We start from the raw sequence: 15,034 nt of genomic DNA, 5'->3' as shown, positions 1-15,034 counted from the left end.
CAGCACGGAATTAGTGTGAAGCTGAGCTATGATCTATTATATATAGGCCCTATTATCTGCACCTATTATGTCAATGTTTTTCTAAACTTTAACTCGATATCTCTATAGATAAAATACACACCGCTTAGCAAAGTTTTTTTATTTTCGTGTGAATTGGCAGAGCAGCTTATATAACTTACATGTAGCGTTTTCTCTTTATATTTTAATATGATTAAAATTCATTGAGATTTCCTACTACATTTGAGATCGCCATAAAGATGAAGCTTTTTCATAGCTTTATTAATAGAAGCATTTTCTTGAGCTTTATATTATATTATCATTTTTATTAGAAAATTTAATTTCAGAAAATTTGTAACTAAGAAAGGTGTGATATTATCAATATGTAGGATTTTATTAGTGTCCAGGCGTTTAATTAACATCGAATGGAGCCGCCCTTCTTACGTGGCTTAGCATTATAAAAAAAAAGAAATAATAGAAAATTATCTAAACTTATGAGATGAGATCACTGAGAAATAACATATATACGAATCTCTTCTAATAACATATATACATATATTTAAATCTCTGTCGACATATTTTCAGTGCGTTTAATCGCACCGAATTATGAAAACAATATGTTAACAAAGTCGAGATTAATTATTTCACGGTAATGCCCCAACACTGTTATAATACATATTATATATGTAATTATATATCTATTGTTAAACGGGATCGATGTAATTCACATTTTTATGGTGTGTTTTCGTAATAAGTTAAAATGTCGAATGAATTTTCTCTTAAGCTTACGAGTGGAAGATCAGCAACTTTATTGCGCTCCTTCAAATGCTATATTACGAAATGCAAAAGAATACAGTGTTCTTCTCTTCATTTGTTCCAATAGCTATAAGTACATGGGTAAGACGACGTATGTCGCACGCGTTCTAACTTATTCTGCACATTTTATTTTCAATAAAAAAATATTTGTACAGGTCGCGTACATCTTTGTAGAAGTTTTTTTTTCGAAATTAGCGTACGTCTTTAAAATTTCTCTTTGATAACGATAACATAAATACCCCATGTCATATTTAAGTAATATTGACACTTGTATTACAGCCATTTTTCATATGTTAGAATAAGTATTATATCTATTATATAATACACAACTATTGCGCGCGCGGCACTTTACACAGTTTTGTGATTGTGATAAGTATTACTGTTTATATTTATACTTATTTGCAAAATAATGTTAATCGATTTCTTCCATTACCTAGTCGCATTTTTTAACCAATTTCAATATTATAAACCGAGTGTCGAATACAAAAAAATGGGAATAAATATATAATATATGATAAATAACAGTTATATATAATATGTCCAGAAATAACAAATAAATATTAATGTCATTTTACAACCTTCTTTTACACACTTCAACGAATACTGCCGTTTATACTATTATCTAAACATCTGTATATAGTAATACCTATATTCAGTGTATATTTTGCCACATATGTATGATCCTAAAATTAAATTCAATTAAATACGATATATATAAATATATCGTATAAAATGAAGGTATAATTACTTACTAAGCGTATATTCTATTCGCATATTCACGAACAAGAAATAAGTCTCGAACTACGTAGAATCTGTTGGACGAGTTATGTCATTGACACCGGAATGATCTTTTTGCTCGTTCAACATGTCGCATTGGTTTCGCAGTGTCTCCATCTTCGATCGAAGCGCGTTTAGCTCTTTTTGCATCGACGAACCAAAGTCTTTGCTTCGCGCGAGAACGTCGACAGCGTTGTTCAATAATACCGAATTTACAGGAGACGGCGACGGTATGTCGAGCGAGTTCGAGGAAGTGTTAATACTATTGCTGTCACCGTATCCTTCGTCAATACTTTCGTCGGCTACTCTAGTTATCGATTTTAGTTGGTCCTGTAAATCCTGTAAAGTGCATAACAAAACTTAAACTTCGAATCCTATTAACAATACTGTTTTTAATTAAATAAGCATAGGATTATTTACTACAATATTTGTATAGTATCAGAAATTACCTTGTTTTTCGACAGAACTTGTTTCAGGTATTCTCGCAAAGAATGTTCCGTTTTATTCTTCTGAAAAAATAAATTGAAAAGAATCCGATATACACACACATAAGCGACTCCATATCACAAGGCAAAATTTTGATACTTGTGATTTTACGTTACATATCGCCATTACACAAGTTGTAAAAAGAAGATGATGATTTTATCGGGTGAATATCTATATATTATATAAGGATATATTAATATACCATAATGCCAAGTTGATCGTTCGTCTGCTTGCAGTAGAATTTTTGCTCCAGATTCCTCGTCTTAGCCTTCTCTTCTCTGAGTTTCTTAAACAGAGCACTATTCGCTTTATACGACAAAGTCTTTAAGCGTTTATTTTCGTTCGCGAGGTCCTGCATGGTACACAGTTTCTCCTCGGATTCCGCGTTCTTAGATTTCAACAGCTTGTAATGCGCTATCATTTTGGTCAGCTGCAGTCGCAGATGAGATATCGCGTCCTCCACTTGACTTTGCTCTCGTTTGGACGCCAATAACGACGTCTGCTGCGTCTCGTTCTCGGACCTCAGCTTCTGTATCTCGAACTGGGTTTTCCGCAACAGATCGGCGGTCTCGTTTCTCTCCGTCTCGGACTTCTGCATGTTCTCCTCCATGGACGAGATCAGGACGCGCTGCTTGCTCAGCGTGTTCTCCATCGACATTCTGGCCATTTCGTTGCCCATCAGGCGTTGCTCCAGCGTCTTCAGTTCAGCTTTGGTGTTTCGCAACTCGTCCTCGGTCGCCTCCAACATCATGGACATGTCTGTCGGACTGCCCGTCGAGTTTCCGTCCAACGCGTCTTGCGCCGTATTGATAGACCGGATGTGCGACTGCAAGTCTTTCATCGCATTCCGCATTTCTTGCTTCTCCCTCTGATACTGCTGCGCGAGTTCGGTGTACTCGGCGCTCAGCTTCTTGTAACCGGCATTTACGTCCGCTATCGCGCGTTGCCGTTGCTTCAGTATACCCTGGTACGTGTCTATCTCCACCTGCAGGCTCTTCTTGCTGGCCATCAGGATGTGCACCTGCGATTGGTACCACTTCGCGGATGCCTCCGCGGCGGACAGTCGATTATTGGTATCGGTCAGCGTATTTTGTAGCCTCTGCTTGTCCTGCAGCACCGTTTGCATCTCGACGAACAGCTCGGTTACCTTGCCCTTGAGACCCTGATTCGCGGCGATCCGGGCGTTTAGATCGATCCGCGCGTTTTCCAAGTCGACGCGCAGCCGCTCGTTCTCCAGTTCCAGCAGAGCCGCGCGCTTCGACAGCTCGATGTTGGAGACATCGGGCGTGGACAGGTGTCGCAGATGGAATTCATCGGTGATCAATTGGAGCGAGTCCGTCGAGGTCACCGAATCCAACTCCCCTCGGAATGAATCCGACAGATCGTCCATCGCGTCGATTTCGGCGGCTCAATGTCTAGTCGTAGATTATTGCTGCGTCCATATTGTGTAGTCAGTTAGAGGTGATCATCTGAATGGGCACAATAATTGGTATTAATAATCACTAACTGGTAACAGTACAACGTGTGCGCTTGGAGTGACGAGGCTTTAATTGTGTCACGGTAATGTTCCGTTAACATGTGAAATAATGTTTCCGCAACTGCTGCTATATCCGTTCGCGTTATTTTCAGAACGTACACGTCGTCTCTTTTCTTGAAAAACCATAGGCCTGTTTGTTTGAACTGAAACTTCTCGCAACACGTCATCTTTTCTCTTTTCCTAGCTCTCCAACGTGAATAGAAAAGGAAGAAAGAAATGAACTGTGCAAAAAATTCGGCTAAAACGAACAGGCCTCTGATGGGAGCTCAAGAGAGAAATAATAAATAACGAGAAAATGATAATTTCGGAGCTGCGGTTCTGCAAGGAAACAGAAATGTAATTCTTTCGCGATGAAACGTCAATCCGTCCCTTTACTAAATAGATTCTGAAAATACAGTGAAATTAATCGACCAAAGCTTGGCTTAACCCCTGAGGTTCGTTCGTCGAGATATTCGCAGTTCTTTGTGTCAAATATAAGGGGAATATAACTTTTTTTTTTAGTAAATTTCAAACAACGCAATTTTCTTCCTCAAATTATGAATTAAATAACATGATCCCGTTAACGTTAACATTAACATTTCCGGCATTGACAGGTGTCACTCGTATTTTGAATCTCGTCGCAGGTGAATAAAAGACGCGAAACAACGTACCATATTTGTGATTTTGTCATCCTTAATCGGCCGCGAACACTATTTTACGGACTGCGTTATTACTCGGCGATGTCAGCAGTCCAAATTGCTTAAAGCTAGCAACAATTAATCCTAATAATTAATACCATCGCAGTACGCCGCCATTTTGATTCTGTTGATCCGAGCTGCACGCTGCACTTTACACCACCTGTGCACCTGTGCAGCTGTACCACCTTTCTCCTCTTCTCTTTGAAAAGAGAGAAACAGATGGACTGTATTAAGTTGAATTATAGTAATGATAATCATTACTATACGCTACATTGATTTGATTCTTTTTAATCTTTTCAGTTTTTAATTATAAAAAACATTTAAAAAATAAATCACCTTTATTTTCACTCGAATTAAAAAACAAATCAAGTTTTATTAAAATATCTGGGATAGGTATAGAATATAAATACGCGTCTGACTATAGTTTATTACTAATCTTTATTTATTGTTCTCTCCGGACGTGCAACTCACACATATGGGAAATAAATAATATTAAATAATATATTCTAATGAAACATCTAGCCTACAACATTCTTGGAATGCAACTTTAAAGATAATAAATTTCGCATACGCAATTATAAGCAGCAGCTGAAAATAGAGCGAGAGTGCGTGCTGTTATATTTTGTACTACGTAATACGTGACAGATCTGAGAGAGATATCTTGTTGATTTTCAGGAAACAAGAAGAGTCAAATGTATAATACATAATGGTACATGCATCCCATAATCCTGTTTGACGGAATAATTATTCCTTTCTTTTTTAACTTCGTGATTATGATTAGCATTTGACGAAATGGAAATCACAGAACATCTGCTATGTTACAGTTAAGCTATAAATTATTACGGCAAACTGGCGGCTTCCTCCGGGGACCTGCACAAACGGATAAAAGACGAAAAGAATGTAACTTTATAATTTACACATACAATAAAACGTATGTGAAAGACTTGTTAAAATTACAATATTTAGCAAGCACTTTACTTACTTATCGATAGTCTTAGGAGTATTATTCGAAGAACCTTGTACAGCTATATCTAAAACAGCTTTTTGTCCTGTAAGATGAAACAAACGTTCTTCAATGTGGAATTAAAGGCATGGATTTTAAAAGAGAATAAAAAGATAGAATTTTAATATACTTAAACATATAACATATATATATATATATATATATATATATATATATATTCTATATATACATATAATAATTACATTTGTAATTATATGTTTAAATATAATGAAATTATATCTTTCTTTTATATATATATATATATATATATATATATATATATATAAAACCATGGCTTTTTAAATATGTTAAATATATAATTTTTAATTTGTAATAGTTACCATGTGTGTGCTGATATAATGCCGGTGACCAGCTGTAACTGTTAGGACTAGGTATATTGTTCTCTGTTATCGCAGTGTTTGTAGATGATGACGTACTCTCTTGCGCCAAAGAGAGTGCAACGGAACTTCCACTGGCAGTGCAAGTGTTATTCTTTGTATCGGACGAAGCATTCTTCCTATACGTCAAATATGATGAATCCAATGAAATATAATCAAATCGGTTAAAACTATCAGACAGTAAATACATATTCTTTTATTTGGTACTTTGTCTTTATTCTAATCTTCTTACGGCTAATTAATATCCAAATCTTACCTTGATTTTGCACCACAAGCAGTCACATCTTTTTGCGAACCCGGCGACAATTGAATGGCTTCGAATAATTGGTCGAACTCGAATATCTTGCTATTGTCATTTATTAAATTCAAATTAGTGGATGAGCTCGAAGACGATTGGCGCCGAGACAATAAATGCTTTGACATGATTTTATTACTGTCTAGGAGTACTGAAACAATATGTTATTGTTATTTCTTTTATAATCTTGTTCATAAATCAAATAGCGTAGGTTCATAACAGTATAAAACTATATAGCAATATAGACTCTCCGCTATTTTTATATCCAAAATTAAATTATTTGCTGCAGAAGCTATTATCAGATTTAAGTTTTCTGAAGTCTTGAAAAACGGTACACTTGCACAATAATACTTTTACACCAATTATTTTGTCCTCACATTTGCTGTGAGAATATTACTACGATTCAATATTATTTCCTCCAATATATTTTTACTCACCGTTTGGGACTATTAGATCTAAACGCAATCTAGACGACTCCACGTCGTGACTGATTTTATTAGCTATTGGCAGCTTCGGGATATCGTTTTCGCAGTCTATTGAATTGGAACGCGTCGCTGGTTCGGACCTGGTTATTTGACTGCCAGAAGCCATTGTCGCAGCTAACTCCGATTGGCAGATACTCGGCAGTAGGTCCAATTTGGACATTTTGGACATAGTGCTGCAAATCGCCTGCCGCTGGGAATGATAAGAGGCGCAACTAGGATGCTTGTTGTCAGTACTTAAATTTAAATCATTGCAAGCGGCAGTGTCGAGTTCAGGGTGCTTGTGCGAATATACCGCCGTCGCGGTAGATTGCATTGGAGCGTTGCAGTGCAACGGACTGGAACTGTGACGCCGTAGACTCGTGAGCGAGCAACTCTCGTCCGCTTGTTGACCAAGACATAAAGAGTTCCATACGGAATTTCTATCCTGCATCTCGAACAAGTGCAGCAGCATTATTTCCCTCAATCTAAATCACAACACATTCTATTATTATTGAGTCATTTTATGATCACTTTGTTTTAATTACGAATTTTTTTTTCTCTTATCCCCATAATTGAATTAAATTTGATATGATAATAAAAGATAAATATTTTACATAAAAATCACTATTTATAATATTCAACACTTTTTTATTTTTACATCAGTGTAAGATTAGATTTCTACCAATTTATTCTTGTGATAAATTAAAAATATAAATTTATATAAAATCAGTCATCTACTTTTCTTGTATAAATTGTAATTCCATTTAAATAATTATTTCTATAATATTTGCATTATGATTCATATATCCCTTTTCCCTGCTGTTTTAATATTATAATTTTAATAAATATACCTGCATGTATCTGTAACGGTATCCCTATTGTTTTGTTGCTTCGTACGCTGCTTGTTTTGAACCCATGATGCAAGAGATTCCGCAACTTCGACATCGTTCTCCCCTAAAAATATTCTGATTTATTACTATTGTAAGTAGAGTTACATTAATCAACCATATTTAACATATACCTTTTCATTTATAATACAGAATCGTTTTAACGAATGTTTATAATGCATTAATATTAAATTGCTATATTTATTAGAAACATATAATAATGTGTTAAACACACACACACAGTTACAATTTAATATTCGATAAATAAGAAGTCTCTATTACATCCGAGTAATTAAGTAGTTTTCATAAATAAAAGTGTTCTTTCATGTAAGTACACATCAGAAACGTACATGACATCAGAATATCTATAAAATTGGAATGAAGATAACTTTACTAATGACAAAACGGAGAAATTTTAAAAATTTACAATATTTGTGTTAATTACATATAGAATATACGTACATACATAGGAAACAGTTAGATACGAGTGATTTAAATTGTGTGAAATAAATCGGATTTAAATATTGAGATAAAGATAGGATCCTACGAGGTTGCATAAAAGCTATTAGGAATGATGGACGTAGGTATTTCTTTCACACATTCTTCATCTTGTCTTTGACTCGTGGGTTTGTCGCTTTCAATATCTCTATCGACTGTGCACATTTGTCGTCCTTGCTCATCTCTGGATGAATCTCTATTCGAGCTAGTACCTAATTTTGCAATACATCGCTTAACTTCCCGAACATACATCTCTCTATAGCTTTCATTAATTATTGAGACTTATACAATCGCATATTACTTTAGTTAACAATCTTTAAATCTTAAAGTCTTTGTTATTTAAAATGCCTTTCTTTTTCAATATAAATATACTTATATTAAGATATAACGTTATTTTCTATCTGTAGAATATATCTTACATACATATATATATGTATAACATACATACATGTGTATATAACTTGCATACCTGACATCGTCTCGTCATCTACATCATTTTCGTCATTCGTCATATCCAAAAGCGTCATGTTGGGTTCATTGTGTTCGCATTCGTCCATAAAAATATCATGTTCGCTTAATTCCTGCGAGCATAACGACAAAAGATTATTCTCGATAAGTCAAAGAACTGACAATAGAAAAAGTAGAAAGACTATACTCACGCCACCGTCGCTGCTGCTGCTGCTACTACTGGACGAGAGATTCAACGTCGGGGACAAGTAAAATGATGACGAGGGATGGACGCCAGTGTTGGCAGCCTGGCACTCTCCTGGCGACGCATTATTGGCGCAACGTTGCGCGGCTTCGCTCTCCGCGACGCTTGAACCGTTGACTCGATGCGCGTTACTTGTCATCGACGATAATGCCGATGCAGACAGCAGAGGATCACTGGCGTTATTTTTGGACAGTAGATTCAGCGGCTGCTGACTGAGTACATTGGGCGATGAATAAGGCGACGACGAGGAAACTAGGTGAATCCCCGCGGCTTGACAGTCCCCGAACGACATGTCGTTGGCGCGGCGTGGCGATGAAGTATTCTCAGCTTCGATAACGTTCAGATTGCTGTTGGCACGGTGTGTCTTCAACGGCGTCTTCGATAACGTCGAGCCGAGGGTATGCGTACCCGAGAGTTCGCCCAGATTGCACATCGATATCAATTGATCGTTTAGTATCGTCGAGTTGCCATTACTACTGGGAAGCGTACTCGGTATCGATCTATCGCAAAAAAGTACGCTTTATTATTATAGAAGGTCTACAAATACTTTTATGAAAGTTCAACTAATCCGATGTAATTTGCTTAAATAAATTTTGCAGCATTGGTACCTCACTGGTGTTCCATTCGTAGTGGGATACGCATCAATTGTTCGTGTCGTATTTGAATTGATCATTGGATCGGCTACATCCTGTTGTTGTTGCAGCTGCTGTTGCTGCGTACATAATGACGATGCATTTACAGTTGCTCCGCACATCGTAGTTCCACTAGTAGCTCTGGTAGCCGCCATGGCATTACGAGAAATTTCTATCGCTAGTCTCTGTATATTTAACATAAAATATTTCTATGTATAACGTTCTAAAAATTATTTTTTCTAAGATCGATAAGTATTGAACTATATAGAACATAAAGGTACGTACAAGATATCAGAACTAGGTCATACGTCTTTTTAGTTATACGTATATATTTGTGATAAATTTAACTTATAATTGTAATACAGGTTTTATTTTAAACAATTTACCTCCTTCAATTCGTTGATCTGAGTGACATATTGATTTTGCACTGTCAATAACTGGCTAATGTACCACTGCTGGTCTCTACAGCGTTGATAAAATGTCGGTGGTCGTACTTGAAATCTGTCAATACGATACTAAATAATTATATATAATTTGATATTAAGTATTAAATAATTTAGTGCCTTATAATTGAATATTGTGTTCCTAATGATTGTAATTTCAATCTGTACAAAAGATACAAAGATAAAGTTTCTCATAAATATTTAAAAAGATTAAAAAAAAAAAAAAACGAAAAAATTCAGATTAAATTCAGCTTTATTACATTGATTAAACAGTACTGTTCTAAAACGTAAGAACCTACCTCAATATAAGGGTATCCAATTCTGTATTTAAGTAACCTTCTGTTGCGAGTAAGTCTAATCGAAAGAATCTGTTATATCCCCAACATTCGCCAATCTCGAAATCGGATGCAAATTCACGAACGATATTTTTACTCGTGTCACGAGAGCCTTGATGGATCATTTCAACTCTGTATTCATACCTATAAAAATAGAACAAACATTTATCGTGTACCATATTTTTAAACGCACAATCTATTATTTTCAGTACAATTTACATTACAAAGAATGTACAAGTCATATCATTTATGAATTCACATACTTTGAAGTCTCTGGCAATCCAGCGCTGAGCTCTAAAAATACTGATAAATAATTTCCGCGTACAACTCCATTGCCATCTGGATATACTTTCAATCGCCAGCACAGCCCATTCACATGCAACGGCGCGGAATATACCGGATCGGCTTTCAGTTGAAGCTGAGTAAAGTTTTGCATAGCAAATGTCGCGCTGTCGTAGCCCGGCACGATTTCACTGAAATGAAAAAAATTGTTTCATATTTAATACTTAAAAAATCCTTAATTATTATATATATAATCAAGATGTAAAACTCTCTCATATACTTATGTACGTATAATTAATCATTATATTATTTATTTAGAAATCTTACCTATGAAAATCTGCAGGTACTGGTGCAGTAACGAAACTCGTCATTGGTTTTTTGCGAACTTGATGTATCTTGCGAGAAAGCTCGGCACTTTTAACAATCAATTCGGAGCGCGTACACGTATGCAACTGATATTCCACCTCTTGTAATAAAGCCTCCAATTGCTCGGTTTCTAAAGTCAACGAATTCTTCTGACCCATCAGGGTCAGCAGTTTGGCTTTCAACTGAGAATCCAGACGAGCTATCATTAATTCTATCGCGTTTCTTATCTCTCTGACCCTCTCGTCCTTTGCGGCTCTCACCGACTCGACGTTTCTCTCCTAGTAACAGACGAGCATAATAAAACGTAGAAGAGTAAAAATTCACGTCTGTATTTTGCCATATTTTAAATTTTTCGAAGAATTTAAAGTTTTCGTCAAACATAACTTACCACTTCTTGCACAAGACTGATCAATTCCATGAGCCGTCTATTTAACTGACCTACTTCTGTTTTTATCTGAGAAACATGTTGCTCGTAAACATCTTCCAAAGGTTTAAAGGTGTGTCCCGAGTGGGTGCCTCCCCAAAGGGCGCACTGATGACAAATGCATTTGCGACAGGTCCAGCAGTACACAGATAATTTCTCCTGATGCGCCGCGCATCTGTAACAATAATAAATAAATATACAAACATTGCATAAAGATATCGCAAAAAGACGCATGTCGTTAACAAATAAATTAATAGAATAAAAAATCAATAGGCACATTATATCGACAAATATTCGAGTTTATAAATTTATATAACGGACGTCTCTAAATATTCAAAATATGCTATTTCACACCTGTCTCTGCTAGAGTCATCGTGTCGAAAGTTAGATATACAAACAGCTTGCAACGTATCGAGCTGCTGGGTCACTTCCTCGACCCAACGACAATTTACCAGTTCGTGTAAGTGGAGAGAGGCCCGGCAATGAGGGCACTGAGAACGCTGCTCCGTGAGCCACCTTCTAATACAGGTGTAACAACACAATTTGCTGCAGTGAGGACAGAGATGCGCATCTCTCAGCTTTTCCATGCAAATGAAACATCGGAAAACCTCTGCCAATGTCTACAATAAAAAGAATAGTGGACCATTTAATTACCACTCTAACGATATGTTATAAAATGTGATATTATAATATTGTGATCCTTAAATGACAACTTGTCTATCGCTCTAATACACGTGCAATAACGCACTTCTTTTGTGTGTAACATATTATTTAATAAAATGATTAGTTTTAATTATATAATTTTGTTGTCTATCAATCTTATCGATTAATGTACACTTTAGAATTTTATTATCTAACTTCCATTGCTGTTTATAAGGTAAAATGCTGATGTTCCATTTAGATATAAATAACAAATAAACCTAATTGTTAACAGCAGTTAATGAAAATTAATTAACGATTAATTTAACGTCGAGACACTTCAATATAAAGATCCTAATCTAAAATAGTCGAAGATATCCGAATTAAGCGCTCCGATGCAAGATTCTAGAGCAAAAATTTATCGTAAATTTTCATAGTAAGGAAAGACATTAAAGAGCTCCGTGGTCACGCTTCACGCGGCTCCGTTTCTTCTGGCTACGACCTTCTCGCGCTTCTTGCGATTCGAAAAAGCGGAATAGGGACGCAGGTCTCAGAACGAAAAACGGATCCCGTTACAGCCCCGACCTGGACGCTAACCTCGACGCTGTGGTCGTCCGCGATCTTGGAGGAGACCGACGGATCCCGGCTGGCCATCCTTTCGTTCGTGGCACGCCGCGGCCGCACGCGAGCGAATGATCGTCCGTTATCGACGAATACCGACCACCTCACGGAGCGCGCCGTCCGCGCGGCACATGTCCCAGGAACTGGGATCACCGTGACGCGTTGTTGCACAACAACGATCCGGCGGCGTCGGTCGCTCGAGGCATCGCGCGCTCACGCAGCTCACAAGTCAACAACGCGGTCTCGCCGCGACGGTGGACGGTGCTCGTCGAGCATCCCTCTCGCGAAAGAGCCAGGAGGACAGACGCGTATACGTGCGCTCGCGTTTCGCGTTGGCGTCTAAAATTTTTGGGCTGAAAACTGAAAACCGTTATCCGTCAGCCGTCACTCCCGCACACGCTCTCCGTAAACAGCCGAAACAGCGTGCAGTGACAGGCAATGGGCATCATCCTGGCTTGGCCTTCGCGCATGACCGCGCTATTGCGCTTGCGCAAGCTCAGCCAATCGCGAACGCGGCCACGTGACGCGGCACCAAAAAAAGTATCGCGTGATCGAAGTGGCTTCCCCTCCCCTCCCCCCGCCCCGCGGCTCTCCGTACTCCGTCATCCCTTTTTTTGTGTGTGCATCGAAATTGATCGGTGCGATTCATGATAAAGTGCGCGTAAACCGAGATGGCATTTTTCCGGGCATTGCCCGTCGGAATCGGCGCGACGTCCAAGATTGCCTCACGGAGTGTCCCAGCCTTGTATTATCACGCGAACGTAATTACCGTCATTTTTATCCCCTTGCTCGTCATCGCCGATCCTAACCTCCAATCGCATCGGTCCCGCACGTTGTTTTTTTTATTATTGTTGATATTTAAACAAGTCTTACCGATAATCCTATCTGTTGCGCTCGGCGTTAAACGATCGCGACATAGACGTAAATGTCGAGCGTAGTTTTGTTCGATGTGTCGTGTTTTAAACGATCACGTTTCGCGATTTATTTGGTGCCGAGTACCCCCGGCGCAAGTATGATATTTACATTAGAGTCTTATTTATATAGAAAGCTGCGTGCGTATTTTATAAAAAAATTGCTTTTTTTTATTTTTATTATTATAATAGATATTCCGCAGTTACCATATTGAGCTACATAAATTGGTTGTTTTTGTGGTGTAATATGGCGTAATATTTGATTATGTGTGCGTATGTGCGAATACATATATATATCGCATTCGCGCGTTGCTACTGTCGTTTTATTTTAATATTTTTGTTTTATCACGATATTCATAAATTATATGTATATGTCACGGTCGATTACGATGTTAAAGTTCGATTTGTTAAAATTTTATCTTAAAATAAAATTATTGCTATATAATAACTTCTATTTACTAAAGAAAATATAATTTATGCTTTATCTAAAATATTTATACAGTTATGTTATTGTTTTATTGCACAAGTATTTACGCAAAACTTTGATACGCGAATAATTGCATGAAATGAGTTAAATAATTAATTTATATAGTATTTATATGTATGTGTTAATTGTGTCTTATAATTTATTACAAGTGACACAATACATATTGTTTATATACATTATAATGTCTCTAAATTGAAAGAGAACGTTCTAATTAATTTTATGATTAAACAGGTACTGGACCACTATGAGAATCCCAGAAATGTTGGTTCCTTGGATAAGAATGACGAGCATGTTGGGACAGGTCTAGTAGGAGCACCTGCTTGCGGCGATGTGATGAAACTTCAGATCAGAGTCGATGAAAGTGGCAAAATAATCGATGCAAAATTCAAGACTTTTGGTTGTGGCTCTGCCATTGCCTCGAGTTCCTTAGCCACGGAATGGGTTAAGGGAAAAACGGTGAGATTTTTTAAATCTAGAATTTATAATTCTTCTTTCGACGCGTAAAGTTTTGGTGCATATGCCATTTTATATGGCTATAATATACAAATACAATGCAAATGCTGTTATCTTCATGATTTTTCTATAAATCTTTAACACATTTTTTTCAAGTTTTTCGTGTTTACCTACGCATGAAATGCGTTGGAAGTATAGGGATTTAACTTGCTGTTAAAATTGTTGGTTTTAGGTAGATGAAGCACTCACATTGAAAAATACTGACATTGCGAAAGAACTTTGCCTCCCGCCTGTCAAGCTGCACTGTTCGAGTGAGTACACTCTTACTGAGAAATTTTCGTTTTACTAATTTTGATTTAAAGCATCGCAGCAACATTGTATTTCTAGAGTAAGACAAACGTTATGCACTACGTTAGAAAATGTAAAAATCTGATAAAGTATCTGATGGAGCATCAGGATTTTGTAATCTTGATACAATTTTTTTTTTGCAAATTGCAGTGCTTGCCGAGGACGCGATTAAAGCTGCTCTGTCAGATTATCGCATCAAACGACAGTCAAAAACTAAAGAGAAGTACGAGGCAACCAACTAAACCGAAGCACCAATGGAAGTGCTTTAATTATGCGACGTGATAGCGCAGCAAAACATAGATTTAGTTTATAAATATTCTAAGGGAATTATTATGCTATTGTAATCACAATTGCTTAGAGCTGTTGGAATTGTACATTCCTTAGCCTATATACGTGTATACATATATATACGTGTTTACTAGTGTGGCGACATAAATCGTACCTGTATTCCCTATGCTAGGTGAAATAAATTTATTTAACTAAATTCTTTCAGAAGTGGGGGACAACATATCTCAACGTCTTGAATTACCTTTAAAGATATAAAAA

At 37.0% G+C, this 15,034-nt stretch overlaps 3 protein-coding genes across 4 annotated transcripts; 1 reads left to right on the top strand and 2 right to left on the bottom strand.

The window, feature by feature from the left end:
* Positions 1-532: 532 nt before the first annotated feature.
* Positions 533-4,424, bottom strand: LOC143900380 (uncharacterized). Of its 2 annotated transcripts, none has more exons than XM_077411642.1 (4): positions 4,264-4,424; positions 2,279-3,545; positions 2,040-2,099; positions 533-1,929 (listed from the first exon to the last, which is right to left on the bottom strand). In XM_077411642.1, the coding sequence occupies exons 2-4, from the start codon at positions 3,464-3,466 to the stop codon at positions 1,615-1,617; spliced, it is 1,563 nt and encodes a 520-aa protein (XP_077267768.1). In that variant the 5' UTR covers positions 3,467-3,545; positions 4,264-4,424; the 3' UTR covers positions 533-1,614. The 2 variants fall into 2 exon arrangements, with proteins under 2 accessions (XP_077267768.1, XP_077267769.1); XM_077411643.1 differs by having other exon boundaries at positions 2,040-2,096.
* Positions 4,425-4,709: 285 nt separating this feature from the next.
* Positions 4,710-12,708, bottom strand: LOC143900567 (uncharacterized). Its single transcript, XM_077412063.1, has 16 exons — positions 12,266-12,708; positions 11,384-11,649; positions 10,994-11,204; positions 10,567-10,883; positions 10,221-10,430; positions 9,922-10,101; positions 9,566-9,680; positions 9,156-9,364; positions 8,495-9,047; positions 8,305-8,416; positions 7,302-7,404; positions 6,424-6,935; positions 5,948-6,137; positions 5,635-5,810; positions 5,273-5,339; positions 4,710-5,160 (listed from the first exon to the last, which is right to left on the bottom strand). Exons 1-16 carry the CDS (start codon positions 12,320-12,322, stop codon positions 5,130-5,132), a joined length of 3,309 nt encoding a protein of 1,102 aa, XP_077268189.1. The 5' UTR covers positions 12,323-12,708; the 3' UTR covers positions 4,710-5,129.
* A 162-nt stretch (positions 12,709-12,870) lies between these two features.
* On the top strand, positions 12,871-14,972 carry Iscu (Iron-sulfur cluster assembly enzyme). Its single transcript, XM_077412069.1, has 4 exons — positions 12,871-13,050; positions 13,919-14,143; positions 14,373-14,451; positions 14,639-14,972. Exons 1-4 carry the CDS (start codon positions 12,961-12,963, stop codon positions 14,728-14,730), a joined length of 486 nt encoding a protein of 161 aa, XP_077268195.1. The 5' UTR covers positions 12,871-12,960; the 3' UTR covers positions 14,731-14,972.
* The last annotated feature ends 62 nt before the right edge of the window (positions 14,973-15,034 follow it).

Source organism: Temnothorax americanus, unplaced genomic scaffold (genome assembly GCF_048541705.1).
Source record: "Temnothorax americanus isolate GAGA-0224 unplaced genomic scaffold, ASM4854170v1 Scaffold3, whole genome shotgun sequence".
In the NCBI taxonomy this organism is placed as follows: domain Eukaryota; kingdom Metazoa; phylum Arthropoda; class Insecta; order Hymenoptera; family Formicidae; genus Temnothorax; species Temnothorax americanus.
The sequence above is the reverse complement of the archived record's forward strand: the minus strand, read 5'-3'. Positions and strand labels throughout refer to the sequence as shown.